This window comes from Bos javanicus, chromosome 21 (assembly GCF_032452875.1).
Source record: "Bos javanicus breed banteng chromosome 21, ARS-OSU_banteng_1.0, whole genome shotgun sequence".
Lineage (NCBI taxonomy): Eukaryota > Metazoa > Chordata > Mammalia > Artiodactyla > Bovidae > Bos > Bos javanicus.
In genome coordinates, this window is record NC_083888.1 from 31,413,930 (window position 1) to 31,429,776 (window position 15,847).

General features: G+C 35.9%; 1 protein-coding gene across 5 annotated transcripts in view; it reads right to left on the reverse strand.

Moving 5' to 3' along the window:
• Positions 1-15,847, reverse strand: part of SCAPER (S-phase cyclin A associated protein in the ER) — a 423,555-nt gene that overhangs the window by 239,987 nt on the left and 167,721 nt on the right. For all 5 annotated transcript variants that reach the window (XM_061394725.1, XM_061394723.1, XM_061394726.1 and 2 more), the window contains exon 21: positions 6,286-6,422. In XM_061394725.1, coding sequence (XP_061250709.1) covers positions 6,286-6,422 — 137 coding nt within the window. The remainder of the gene's footprint in view (positions 1-6,285; positions 6,423-15,847) is intronic.

Consider the following 15,847-nt stretch of genomic DNA (forward strand, 5'->3'; position numbering starts at 1 on the left):
ACTGACTCTTCCAATCCAAGAACATGGTATATCTTTGCATCTTCTTGTGTCATCTTTGATTTCTTTCATCAGTGCCTTATGCTTTTCACAGTATAGGTCATTTGCCTCCTTAGGCAGATTTATTCCAAGGTACTATTTTTGATGCAATGATAAATGGGATTGTTTCTTTAATTTCTCTTTCTGATTTTTCATTGTCAGTGGATGGAAAAGCAATAGATTTCTGTATATTAACTGTGTATGCTGCAACTTTATCAGATTCACTGATGGACTCTAGTAGTTTCCTGGTACCATCTTTCTCTATGTATACTATGATGTCATCTGCAAACATTGACAGTTTTACTTCTTTTCCAGTTTGGATTCCTTTTTCTTCTCTGACTGCTATAGCTAGGACTTCCAAAACTATGCTGAATAAACATGGCAAGAATGGACACCCTTGTCTTGTTCCTGATATTAGAGGAAATGCTTTTAGATTTACACCACTGAGTATGATGTTAGTTATGGGTTTGTCATATGTGGCCTTTATTATGTTGAGGTAGGTTTCCTCTATGCCCACTTTGTGAAGAGCATTTTTTTTTATCATAAATGGATGCTGGATTTTAGCAAAAGCTTTTTCTGCATCTACTGAGATGATCATAATGGTTTCTACTCTTGAATTTGTTAATATGTTGTATCACACTGATTGATTTAGGGATGCTAAAAAATCCTTAAATCCGTGCGATTAAACCCACTTGATCTCCTTTTAATGTATTGTTGGATTCAGCTTGATAGAATTTTGTTGAGGATTTTTGCGTCTATGTTCATCAGTGGTATTGGCCTATTATTGTATTCTGGTCTCATATTGGTAACAGGGTGGTGGTGGGAAGGCAGACATTTTTAAGAAGAACAAAATGCCCTGGCATATTTCAAAACAGCTCCTTATTCCCTGCTGGAAGCAAAAGCATTTTGCTGTGATACTCACTTTGAGAACCTGATCAAGCTCTTAGAAGTGAAGTAAACAGAAGTGTGGGGATCTCATGTAGTTCTGACTCCCATATTTGTCCACCTTGAACATCTGGAGAGTCATCAATTATAGCTCAGGTTTTCCTACCCCAGTACTGATTTCCACAGAGGTTTCTGCTCTTGTTACGTTGTGATTTTCTCTATTTGCTTATCTGTCTGTCCAATTTGGAAGGCTGCATCCTACACTGTTACTTCATGTATCTTATGCATCTAAGAAGAGCTGCTGATTTTTCACTTTTTTCACATTTTTACCTGTTGTTAGGATGGAGTGAGTGGTGATTTCCAAGCTTCCTATGTGCAGGACTAGAAATCAGAAGTATAATGGAATAATGTATGCAACTTTGTGTTAATAAATTTAACAACTGCTATGAAGTGGACAAACTACTTGAAAGATACAAAATACCAAAACTGAAGAAGAAATACAAAGTATGACTTCACTGATTATATACATAATTTAAATAAAAAACTAATTCTAATCCTATAGAAACTCCTGCAGACACAAATAGTTTTCAACCCACTTAAGCAAGCCAACATTCTCTTGATTACAAAACACAAAGATATTGTAACTACAGATCGACATACATCACGAGCATAAATGTACCAATCTTTTACAAACAGTTATCAAACTTAATCCAACAATATACAAAAAAATTATATATAATGAGAAAATGGGGCTTATTAAAAGGGTATAAGGTTGACTTAACACTCAAAAGTCAGTACAGAGTTATATACCCTACATGGGAATAGGATGCAAATTATATCTCACTAAAGCTGCCATAACAAGTCAACATAATGCACCAAACTGATAAAAATGAAAGAGTGCATTTTAATAGATGTAGAAAAGGCATGTGAGAATATGGTATATCAATCTAAGAAAAAAGCACTCAGGAAGTTAAGAATAGAATAAAGTTCCCTCCATCTGAGAAATGACATCTACAGAAACTGTAAGGTATGATGTTATAGCTAATATAACGTAATAGTGAAAACTCTACTGCTTTCTCCCTAAGATCAGCACCAAAGCTTCTGTTTCGTATTTTGTAGAAGGTGCAACACAGTGCAATAGACAATAGAAAAAAATAAACAGTATACTAAGTAGAAAAAAACAAATAAAATTGACTTTATTCTGATATGTTTACGTACATAAAGAAATCTTATAAATTTATAAAACTATTAGAGCTCATAAGTCTATTTGGAAAGGTCCCAATAGCTAGTGAATATACAAATAGTAATTCTGTCTATATGTTCACAACAAAAAATATTACAAATATAATTTTCAATAGAAACAAAAACTTAAAATATTAGGGATAAATTTAATGAAGTATTTGTAAAGCATTTAAACTGAAAATTACAAAAAACTACTAGAAAAATTACATAAGCTCTAAACAAATGCAGATACATATCTCATCATGAATTGGAAGATTCAAAATTATCAGGATATCCTTTCTTCCTAAGCTTATCTACAGATCAGTGCAATGCCAATCAAAATCCCAAGAGACTTTTTAATTTTAGATAGTATAAACTGGTCTTAATATTTTTGTGAAAATGTAAGACATTGGAAAAACAAAACTTCAAAAAGAAAACAAAGTTGAAGACGTCTATTGCTTTATCTTAAGACCTACTACAAAGCTACTGTAATCAAGACAGTGTGAAAAGGAACAAAATAATGGAAGAGAGCAGACCAGAAGCAGATTCAGACTTCATGGGGTGATTTATATTTTTTATTAGGTGTCAAAATAGAAAAGCAGGGTAGAAGAGGAGAGTCCAGAAACAGACTTACTCACATAGGGGAGATTCTCTTTTTTTAACCAAAGTATTAAAACATCGTAATCGGAATGGAAATCTTTTCTGTGGATAGTGTTGGGATAACTGGCTGGCTATACAGAAAAATACACCTGGACCTATTCTTCATATTATACCCACTAATTTGTTTGAGCCGGATCATAAATCTAAATGCCAAAACTAAAATTACAAGGCTTCTAGAAAAAAAAAAAAATGAAGGCTTTTTAACCTTTGGTCAGACAAAAATCTCTTAGAACCCAGAAAGCATAAGACCTAAAAAGAACACATTGATAAAATAGATATCATCACGATTAAAAATACATTTGCTTATCAACAGCTATTGCTAACAAAATGTATAGCCAAGCTCCAGATTCAGAAAAAAATTCACATAACACATAACTGGCAAAGAACATGTAGCTAGAATATATAAACAACTCAAAGATAAAATGACAAACAACTCAACTTTTAAAATGGGCAAAAACCTTCAAAGACACGTCATAAGAGAAGATATGAGTGGTGAAAAATTACATGGAAAGATACTCAATACATATTATTAATCACTAAGGAAGTGCAAATTAGAATCACGAGACACAACTATGCTAAAACTGGAATTAAGATTAAAATTTTAAAAATTAAAAATACCAAGTATTGACAAATGTTGAGCTACTGGGACTCCCCCAGGTTGCTGATGGAAGTGTAAAATAGTACCACCACTGTGAAAAAAATGTGGAATTTCAGTTTTAAGTATTTATCCAAGAGAAAGGAGAATGTAAATACACCTAAAGACTTGATAGGTTAATTTACAAATGCCAAATAAGTGAAAACCCAAATGTCTATTAACAGATGAACAGATAAAAATTTATGGAATATGCACACAATGGTATGAAATGAAATGAAAAAAAAAAAAATAACTACACACAAGTCAAAACACAGATATATCTCAAAAATGGTATACAGCTGACCCTTGAACAACATGGCATTGAACTACATGGGTCTACTTATACTTGGATTGCTTTCAATAGTAAACACCACAGTACTACACAGTCCCCAGCTGGCCAAACCCGTGGAGGTTTAACCAACAGAGGAACTGCAGAAATGGAGCACCAACTGTCAGTTACGTGTGGATTTTTTGACTGAATGGACAGTCAGTGCTCCTAACACTCTCACTGTTCAAGGATCAACTGTACTTGGTAAGAGAAGTCAGCCACAAAGGCTTCGTTTGTATGTATTTCTAGAATAGGAAAAACTACCCTATGAGGATAGAAAGCAGGTCAGTGGTTACCAAGAGCCAAGGGTGGTGAAAGCCTGACTGGAAAGAGACATAAAGACACTATGAAACAATCAAAGGCTCTTACACATGATACGTGAGTATGCAGGTTTGACAAAACTCAACAAACTGTGTATTAGCGATCTCTACATTCACTTACATAAATCATACTGCAATAAAAAAAATTATTGATATAGGTATGTAAGCATAGAAGGATACGTATATGCCAAAAAATTAGCAGCATCAGAATTATAGGATTTTTCCTATAATTTAAAGATTTCCTTTAATAACCTAGCATTACTATATATATATATATATAGTATATATATATATATATATCAGAGCCCGAAGGACAGCCTCACTGAAAAGGTTAACATTTCAGCAAAGACCTGAAGGAGGTAACAGTGCTAAGCTCTACGGATATATGTGGGAGAGCTGTCCAGAAAGAGGAAAACTGGAGTGTAAAAGCCCTGAGGCTTTGAGAAGAGAAGTGACATGATCTGACATGTTAACAGGTTCACTTTGGTCAGCATGTTTAGAATAGACTGTGAGAAGCCAAGGATAGAAACAAAGAGACTAGTCAGGGAAGTACTGCAATAATCCAGGTGAGATATGACGGAGGCTTGATTGAGGGGGGAGGTAGTGATGCTAGAGAAAGAGTCTCTGAATGTACTTTACAGCAAAGCTAACATGATTTGCAGTTAGGCTGGATGAGACGTGGGAGAAAGAAAAAGGTCAAGGACAATTTCAAGGGTTCTGGCATACACAACTAGAATAGACTTACCTGGTTATTAATACAGAGAAAACTAGAAGGAGAGGTTTGGAGGGGCAGATGCAGAGAAGAAAGCAGGAACTTGTTTTGGATACACTAAATTTGAGTACAACTGAAGAGATATAAAACCAGTAGTCATCAACAGGTGGAGAATACAAACACCTGGTGAACTAACCAAAGGAATGTGTACATAGAGGAATAAGAGAAAGGTCCAGAGAATGGACTCAATACCATTTCTGGAGGTCAGCAAGTTCTCAGCATAAACTAGAAACGAAGGCCAGTAATACCCTAAAGTATATACTCTAAAACTATTCTTAGAAACTTCAAGGAACTACAAAAAAAAAAAAAAACAACCAAAAAAGCCTTTTCTATTCTTTGCTTGAATGAGTACTCTCAAGTTTCCACTGATTATGTAAGATGAAATGGACATCTTCTTTTAATTACAATCTGAAATTGGAAACTATAGAGAGATAATACCTGTTCACCATTATTCTAGACCTGTATTTCTATAATTCCATACGTCAAGCTTCTCTTTTTCTAACCATTTAGGAATAAAGGTGCAACAATATATTCAGACAACCTTTCTTCAAATAGCAAAGAATTATTTTCTAAGGAGGAACTACATTTGTGTCCTGGAACAAGACTCATTAGTCATCAGATGATGCTCAGAGCTTGTGAGGTAATGATGTACTACACAGCTGTCTGATCCTCAGATGTCACTTTGGAGGCTGATGATAAACTACAGGTCTGACAACTCACTTTCCATTTCAAGATATTTCTTGAACTTTCTCTTGTTGTGACAGGCAACCAAATTGATTAAACCTAGTCATGGGATTTGACACTACAGCCAGCAGACTTCTATTTGTTGATTGCTATTGATTTTCTTTGATACTTCATTTAAAAATCAATAGTTGGAAAGAAAAATAGGCTTGGTTTACACATACTTAAACATACTATTGTATGCTGAAGGAGGCACAAGTTTGGCAGGGCTTTGGCATCCAATTATAAGAAGAGCTCTTAACAGGTGAAAGCAAGGGCTTTAGATCGATATTCAGTTTTCTTTCTCAATCAAAGAAAGTGGCTATAAATTAGGCTCATCAGTATTATTTTCAAGGCTTTCTTGAAGCAAACAAGTTTAAACTTTTGGAGAGGGGCAGAGAGTCTTCCTTGGATTTACATTAAAAATGATACACCACTAAAACTTTTTCTTTGTTTTTAAGCACATTTATAGTTCCTGAGGGCTTCCCTGGTGGCTTGGTCAGTAAAGAATCCACTGGCAATGCACGACACTTGGGTTTGATCCCTAGATCAGGAAGACCCTCTAGAGATGGAAATGGCTACCCACTCCAGTATTCTTGCCTGGAGAATTCCATGGACAGAGGAGTCTGGTGAGCTACAGTCCACAGGGTCACAAAGAGTCAGACATGACTGAGAGACTAACAATTTCACTTTTTTCTTTTCATGGTACCTGAAATTCATCCGTGCTTTTATCTTTTTGGCTTTCTTCTTATTTTTCTGCCGCTCTTCTCCATCTTTCGAAGGCTCTGGTGGAGCTGTACTTTCAACCACAATGTCAATAACATATTTCTTTAAGGAAAGGTGCTCCTGCAAGATAAATAAATGAAATAATAATTAAAAACAACATGGCACTGCTACAGACTACAGTGAATAGAAAAGAATACACAGATGAAAGTAAAAGTAACCTCTATGAAATACTGGCTTCAAAAATTGCTTTGGTAAACACTGAAGAAATCATTTTACTTGAGACTTTCATGGACCTGTCAAACTTTGCTGCACATCAACTGAGCTAAATGCTAAGGATACAGGGACATACTCAAGTGCCCTGTAACCCCACACTGCAGTAGGAGAGGTAAAATACCATACTCTAATCTATAAAACCCAGCTTGGTACTACAGGAGCTCAAAAGGGAAACAAGATCACTTGGGCTGATGAGGAAAGATTTTAAGAAGGAAGCACCATGTCTGCTATCCCTTGAAGGATGGATTGAATTTGAACATATGGATATTGGGTATGTGTGTGTTTGTTTGGGCTGGTAGTTGCGAAAGGTGGCAGGAAGGAGAAAGGAGTAGGGCATCCCAGAAAACAGGCAGAGGTGAGAAAGCAGAATGTGGCTAGTGGCAGCAGAAATTTGGTCTGGCTGAAGTACACAGAGTTTGGCCCCACTTCCCTCCTTAGCCATCTTGGATTTTATGGCACCTCATTATTATTACTCTCCTGCATGTACACAACTCCCCTGTCCCTCTATTCTTCTTTCATACCTGCATGGAAAAATCTCAACCCTAAATCTAACTCTTTCTCTACTTTGTACTCATAACTGAGCAGATTAATATGGCTATAAAAACCATGGTGACAAGATCTCAGTTTAAATTTATGACCTTACACCTCAAATGGGCTCTAGAACTGCCAGGCCATCGAGCAGCCTTAGTCTACTTTGTCTACATTCTCCCTCCTAGAAATTACTTTAGACCCTCTCCTTAAATTTCCAACATCATTAGAACTGTAGATCACTTCTTCCTCCCTGACACACTTTCTTCACTAGGTTTCTAGATAACACACTCTCCTCCTAACTCCAGCTGTACCTTCTAAGTCTTCTTTGCTGGATCCTTTCCTCTTCTTGACGGATAAATATTAAACATCTCAGACTTATATTCATAACTTCCTTCTTCTCTATTCAAACTTATTTATCAAGTACAGTGACTTGAAATATCATTCACAGAGGCAATTCCCAAATTTTTATCTCTAATCCGGACTTCTCCCCTGAACTCTATTCTTATCAAACTATCTACTGAAAATCTCCACTTAAGTGGAGTATTTCCAATATAAGCATTTCCAAAATAATACTCTACAACATAGCTCTTATGCTGCTAACATACATTAAAAATTGACCTTATGGTGTTTAGTAAGTGGTGCCACTATTTGCATAACTGCTCACATCTAATACATTAGTAAATCCTATCAGCTCTACTTTCAAATATACCCATATTAATCTCAATCCAATCACTTCTCCCCACCACCATCACTTAATCTAAGGCTTCCTCATAGCTTTCATTTGCATTATGAAATAGCTTCTTAAATATTCTTCCAGCTTCTATGGTCTCAAAATCTTTTATTTACAAAATCAGCAATTTTAAAAAATATAAATTACATCATATCATTCCTCTTATCAAAATCTTGCATTCTCATCACCTTCAGGGTAAAATCCAAAGTCCTTATCACAGTCTACTAAACCCCACATCATCAACTTCTCTGACCTCATCTGACATTACTCTCTCTGTTGTTCACTCCACTGTGGATGGAGTGGGCATATTAAACAGTAGAACTGATAGGGTTTACTTATAGATTAGATTGAGCAGTTGTGCAGTTACTGAACACTCTAACAGCAAATTTTATGTATACAAGGAGCATAAGAGTTTTGTTGTAGAATGTTATTTTGGAAATGCTTATGGTGGAAACACAAGTGGAGAGTTTCAGGAGACAGTCTGATATAGGAGTGGAATTCAGGATGCTGTTGTTCTTCACATCCCTCAGGAATGGTACTGCCTCAAGACTCTTGTTACCTTAGCCAAGAATATTCTTCTCCACGTACTTGCATGGTCTCAGCTAAAATGAACATTCAACCTTACATAACACCATTATTTGCCATCTTCTTCTTTTTCTTCATAGGACTTGTTTATCATCAGTTCCTGATATCAATATTCATTTGTAATTTCCTGCACTAGAACATAAGTTTCATGAGGGCACTGACTTTGTTTTGTTCAGTGATGGTTCGGTATCTGGTACTGTGCCTGGCATACAGTAGGCACTCAATAAGTATAGGTTAAATGAATGATGAAATGAAGATAACAAGATGTAATACAATATCTGTGGTCAAATGAATGAAGTCAAAACATACAAACTTTCAGTTATAAGATTAAGTAAATCTTCAGATTGTAATGTACAACATAGTGAGTATAGTTAACAATGCTGCTGCTAAGTTGCTTCAGTCGTGTCCAACTCTGTGCGACCCCATAGACGGCAGCCCACCAGGCCCCACCGTCCCTGGGATTGTCCAGGCAAGAACGCTGGAGTGGGTTGCCATGTCTTCCTTCAATGCATGAAAGTGTAAAGTGAAAGTGAAGTCGCTCAGTTGTGTCTGACTCTTAGCGACCCCATGGACTGCAGCCTACCAGGCTCCTCCGTCCATGGCAGGAGAAGCATTTTCATTTCCTCCGTCCATTTTCTAGGCAAGAGTACTGGGGTGGGTTGCCATTGCCTTCTCCGTAGTTAACAATACTGTATTGTATATTTTAAAGTTGCTAAGAGAGTAGATCTTAAAATTCTCATTACAAGAAAAAAATTGTAACTCTGAGTGGTCATAGACTGTAACTAAACTATGGTAATCATTTCACTATATACAGATATATAAAACATTGTTGCATACCTAAGACTAACACAAATGTTCTATGTCAATTATATCTTGATAAAAAAGGGCAAAAGTAGTATTCTGAGGGCTTACTATACAATGTACACTGAGGTAAGTCTCTTACATATGATCATTGATTTAGTCCTTTGAACTACACTAAAAGGTATATATTGTTATTACTTTCATTTTAACTATTAGGAAACAGACACAGAATCAAATAACTTTCCTGAAGTTAGAAAGTCAAGATCATGATGATTAGCAGTTTTGTAGATAGTAGTGATACAGCCTAATTTAAATCCAGACAATATGATTATGGAGTATATATTTTTGGCTAGTACTTTAGAGATATGGTTAGAAAATGAGTTGAGCCATAGAGTTGTGCTTATTATGAAACTTCTATGCTTAGTGAGGTCGGAGGGAAAAAGCCAAATCCTGTATATTTTCTCTTCTATATGGAATCCCCCAAATAAAGCAAACAAATGGATATAATAAAACAGAAACAGACTTACAGTCACAGAGAACAAACTAGTGGTTATCACTGGGAAGAGGGGTAAGAGAGGAGCAAGACAATGGAAGAGAATTAACAGGTACAAACTACTAATTATTAAATAAATAAGATCAAGGTTGCAATGTACAAGATAGGGTATATAATCAGTGTTTTACAATAACTTTAAATGAATATAATCTATAAAAATACTGAATCACAGTGTTGAACAACTGAAACTAACATAACACTGTAAATCAACCATACTTCAACAAAAAGCAGAAACTTTTCAAATCATAAACTTACCAAAACAGTAAAACAAAATCACCCCAACCAAAGGTGGAAAATATTCTCAAAAGTGGAAGTAATTATTTTCACTGATAAATTAGGCCTGTTGTATACAACATCTTTATACTTTGGCACTAAACAAAGGCAATTACTTAAGTGATAAGTATATATAATATACATATACATGCAACTTGAAAAAATAACCTGGGTCTCAAGTCAAATGAAAGCAATCACATAAGTAAATAAAGAAAACTCCCTTAACATATATAATAAAGATACATAACACAAAGCAAGTCATGTAAAACCACCATCCAAGTTATCATTTATTAAATACTTGCTGTGATCAGCAAAGGGCTAAAGTCTTCACAACCCTATAGAAAGGTGGGAAAATGTTTATATTTTACAGATGTTTAACAAAGGTTCAATATTATATTCATGATCATAAAACTCAAGTTCAAAAGGACTTCCCAGGTGGCGCTGGGAACTCGCCTGCCAATGCAGGAGACATAAGAGGCATGGGTTTCATCCCTGGGTTGGGAGGATCTCCTGGAGGAGGGCATGGCAACGCACTCCAGTATTCTTGCCTGAAGAATCCTATAGACAGGGGAGCCTGGCAGGTTACAGCTCACAGCGTCGCAAAGAGTGAGACATGACTGAAGCAACTTAGCATGCACACATGCAAGACCAAGCTTTTTTCCCACTCCACATTCCCTCCCTCTAACACTGCTCAAGTGGGCTAAGTCTCTGACATCTAATTTCTATCACCGCACTAAGGAAAAGGAGTATTTTAAATGACATTTTTAATTTTGTAAAATGCTTAATTATACTATTTTCATTTGCGTACAAGTGGTATTTACATATCTAATAGAATCCATTAACGGTCTAAAATGCAGACATCACATAGAAAAATTTGGATTCCATCCGGAACTAACAAAAACTGCCATCTTTTTAAAAGACGTTACAATAACACTCACAGTATGCATCATGCACTCTCATTAACATTAACTTTTTAAAACAATCTCAAACTAAAACCAAATGAGAATACATTTCTATTTCTGTTTGACTTAATTTTTTCCTAATACAAATCAACATGTTAATCATAAAAAATAGTGAATTAAGTCTAAAAGAGAAACGGCGATACAGTATATTAACGCATATATATGGAATTTAGAAAGACAGTAACGCTGACCCTATATGAGAGACAGCAAAAGAGACACAGATGTAAAGAAGAGACTTTTGGACTATGTGGGAGAAGGTGAGGGTGGGATGATTTGAGGCATAGCATTGAAACATGCATATTATCACATGTAAAACAGATGACCTGTGCAAGTTTGATGTATATGAAGCAGGGCGCTCAAAGCCGGTACTTGGGGACAACCCAGAGGGATGGGGTGGGGAGGGAGGAGGGAGGGGAGTTCAGGATGGGGGGACATATGTACACCCGTGGCTGATTCATATGGATGTATGGCAAAAACCACCACAATACTGTAAAGTAATCAGCCTCCAATTAAAATTAATTAATTAATTTAAAAAATACAACCATGTTAATTATAAAAAATATAAATAAAATTAAGAAATAAAAATCTCCTATAATTTTAATACCTAAAAATGATTGAGTAATCATCCAGACATTTTTATTCTATTTTACAATCTGTTTTTTAAATTTAATATTGCAAATATATTCATTCCATGAAATAATGTTCTATAACATAATCTACTGATTATTTACAGTATACTTAATTTTACTAAATGCTTTTTTGTTAAACATTTGAATTTTTATTTTCAATATGATAAATACTAGGGAAACAAATACAGCTAAACTTCTAGGGACTTCCTTGGTGGTCCACTGCTTAAGAATCCACCTTGCAACGGAGGGAACATGGGTGTGATCCCTGGCTGGGAAAAGATCCCACATGCCGCCGGGCAGCTAAGCCGGCACACAGCAGCTGGGGAGCCCACATGCCACAACTCCTGAGCACCCATATGCCGCAACTAAGATCTGATGTGGCCAAATAAATAGGCATTAAAACAATTTAAATTATTCCTTTATGATCAAAGCATAGAACTGAAATTTCTGGGCTACAGATTACACACATTTTTAAGGCTTTTCATATGTATTCCAAAACAACCAAAATGAGAGTAAGTCACCACAAGTGGTTTGCCAGTACCTAGTATTTCTGTTTCGTTTTGTAAATTGGTCAATTTGTTAGCTGAAAAACTTTTATTAATATGCTTAACCATTTGTTTGTATTTTGTCTTACGTGACTTAAAGTATGTCTCTTTTCTAATTTTCCAGGTTTCATAGATTTGCCTCTAGTGGGTTGCACTATGTTTTCACTTTCTGTAAGAAAGAGACTGCCTTTTGATGATGCACTGTTGGATGTGACACAGGATAATTAATTGTTATTTTTCCATTAAAACCATGAAGACTACACAGGAAGGTTTTGAGATGGTTTCTGAAGAGGGAGAACATGCACAAAGGAGGTTTTCAACACTGAGAAGTGGTTTAGAAAATTATAATGCATTTCTGCTTGTGAAGTATTAGCCATTAAAACACTTACAATGAGGATTCTGAGAAGATGAAGGCAGTGGTAATAAAGTTATGGATTCTCTTTGAATCACCATATAAAACAGAAAGAGCAACTGGACAGCAAAATCAAAACCCATAGAAAATATTTACAACAAGTAAGTGACAAGGTATCCCCACAGCCTCCAAGTAGGAGTGGGTGATGACAAACTCCCAACAGGTCAGCAGGGTTTCAGCGTCTCTGAAGGAGAAGTCAGAGGAAAACAGTCAGACTGAATAATGAACCTGAGAACAGAACTCTAAAAAGGAAATCATTTTTCACTGCAGAGTTCAACAGACCAATCTGAGAACAGCATCTAAAACTGAGAGAGGTTTGACCACTGAAATGGCAGGTGAGTAAAAGGTGCCTGCATTAAGAAGGTCAGAAGTCTGTGACCGAGCTAAGCCCTGCTCAGTCGCTCAGTCGTGTCCAACTCTTTGTGACCCCATGGACTGTAGGTCAGCAGGCTCCTCTGTCCATGAGGATTCTCCAGGCAAGAATACTGGAGTGGGTGGCCATGCCCTCCTCCCGGGAATCTTCCCGAGCCAGGGATCGAACCAGCATCTCTTAGGTCTCCTGCATTGGCAGGTGGGTTCTTTACCACTAGTGCCACCTGGGAAGCCCAGGCCAAGCCCTATGACCTCTCAAAGCTGAGCCACAAAGAAAACTGCTAAAGAAGGAATTTAAGCAAACTAGGGATAACAGAAACAAAGGGAGGAAATGCCTGGATACAAACAGAACAGGTAACAGAACTAGGGAATTTTAGAAAGCAAGTCACTATATTTTTTACAAAAACAATAGAAGGAGGTCTAAGAAGTTAGAATAGGTACCCTGAATTGTAACTCATTACAAATTCCACTAAAAATAAGCAAGACAAAGGTATCAAGACCAAATGACAAAATTATTAAAAGAAAAACAAATAAGTAGAATAGCAACACTACAAACAATGAAAACACCCCCCCAAAAAAAAAAAATACACAGAAAAGATGAATATGTAACCTTCTATTTCAAAATAAGCTAAAACAAATATAAAAAATGTTCTAACACATACCACCATCTCAAAGATTCAGAATTTAAGTTACAAAACTCAGTGAAGATGGCAAAAGAAAATATATCATTTAAGAAATGAAGATAAACTAGAAGACAAAAGAGTGAATAAACACAACAAATAATTCCTCAGACAACTAAAAATACAAAAGGGAGAAAAATACTTAAAAGAAATAAAAATGATTTGAGAGTAAGTGGAAATACAAAAGATAGACAAAGATACAGCAAACAGGAGCACTTGAAAAAGAAAACCAAAACAAGGGAACAAATCAAATGTTAAGAACTATAATATAATTCAAGAAAACTTTCCTAATAAAGAATATAACTGAATGTTGAAAGAGTACACCACATATCTGAAAATACTGACCCAGAGTGGCTAATAGCAAAACATATAATATTATAATTTCTAAAAATAAAATCTATAAAAAAGTTAGATTATCATCAGGCCTTTTGACAGCAATATTTTATGCCAGAACAAAATGAAGTATACTAGTTTCCTCTTATCCTTGGTTTCACTTTCTGTGGTTTTAATTACCTGTGGTCAACCATGGTCTAAAAATATTAAATGGAAAATTCCAGAAATAAACTCATAAGTTTTAAATTGGGTACTGTTCTGGGAAGTGTGATGAAAACATACACTACCCCACTACATGGCCTGGATGTAAACCTTCCCCTTCCAGTGTTTCCACGGTATATATGCTGCTCACCCGTTAGTCACATAGTACCCATCTAGGTTATCACGTGGATTGTAGTATGGCAGTGCTCAGGTTCAAGTAATCCTATTTTATTTAAAAATGACTTCTAAGCATAAGAATAGTGACATTGGCAATTTCAATATTCTCTAACTTGCCTAATTTATGAATTACACTTTATCATGGGTATTTATACACAGGAAAAAGACAATACAGCTGACCTTTAAAAAATATGGGAGTTAGAGACGCTGATCCCCACACAGTCAAAAGTCTACACATAATCTCACAGTTGGCCTTTCATGTTCACAGATGCAACCAGCCACAATCATGCAGTACTGTATTTATTGAAAATAATCCACGTATAAGTGGACTCACATAATGATAATATGTCTTGTTCAAGGATTAACTGTATATATAGTATTCAGTACTATCCATGGTTTCAGACATCCACTGGACTGCGGTCTTGGAATATATCCTCCAAGGTTGGGAGGGGACTACTATAAATTTATTTAGAATTGTCAAAGGAAGAAATGTGAACTGAGGATTTTATACCCAGTAAAACCAGCTTTCAAGTATAGAAAGCACAGATAAATTGTTATTAACATTAAAAAAATCTAAAGGGAATATTATTTTCATAAGACCTTCCTGAAGAATCTACTATAGAACAAGCCTCAGAAAATCAACATGACTATAAAGACAGAGACATGAGGACTAGTGGTAAATATTTCATATATACTTACAGAACTAAGACTAAACTAGTGATTAAAAGCTAAGGAAATATAGTTGTAAAATGGTTGTATGTCAGACTTTTTTCATAGACTTACTAATAAAAAAGATGAGAATGGGGAAAACATGAAAAGAATTTTAACCTGTTCTCAGTAATTAACATTGGCAGTAGGATTATTAGTAATGTTATTCTAAGATTGCTGTGTACATAATGTCGGATGAAGTAAAGGAGATTACGAGCATTTCTCCTGAGAAACCTGTATGCAGGTCAGGAAACAACAGTTAGAACTGGACATAGAACAACGGACTGGTTCAAAATTGGGAAAGGAGTATGTTAAGGCTGTATATTGTCACCCTGTTTATTTAACTTATATGCAGAGTACATCATGCGAAATGTTGGACTGGATGAAGCACAAACTGGAGTTAAGATTGCTAGGAGAAATATCAACAACCTCAGATATACAAATGATACCCCCCTCATGGCAGAAAGTGAAGAGGAACTAAAAAGCCTCTTGATAAAGGTGAAAGAAGAGAGTGAAAAAGCCGGCTTAAAACTCAACATTCAAAAACTATGATCATGGCATCCAGTCCCATCACTTCATGGCAAACAAAAAGGGGCAAAGTGGAAAGCAGTGACACATTCTCTCTTCTTGGGTTCCAAACCGCATGTTATATACACATATGTATGTATGTTTATCTGGAGGAGAGCATGGCAACCCATATTCTTGCCTGGAGAATCCCACAGACAGAGGAGCCTCACAGGCTACAGTCCATGGGGTCGCAAAGAGTCAGACATGACTGAA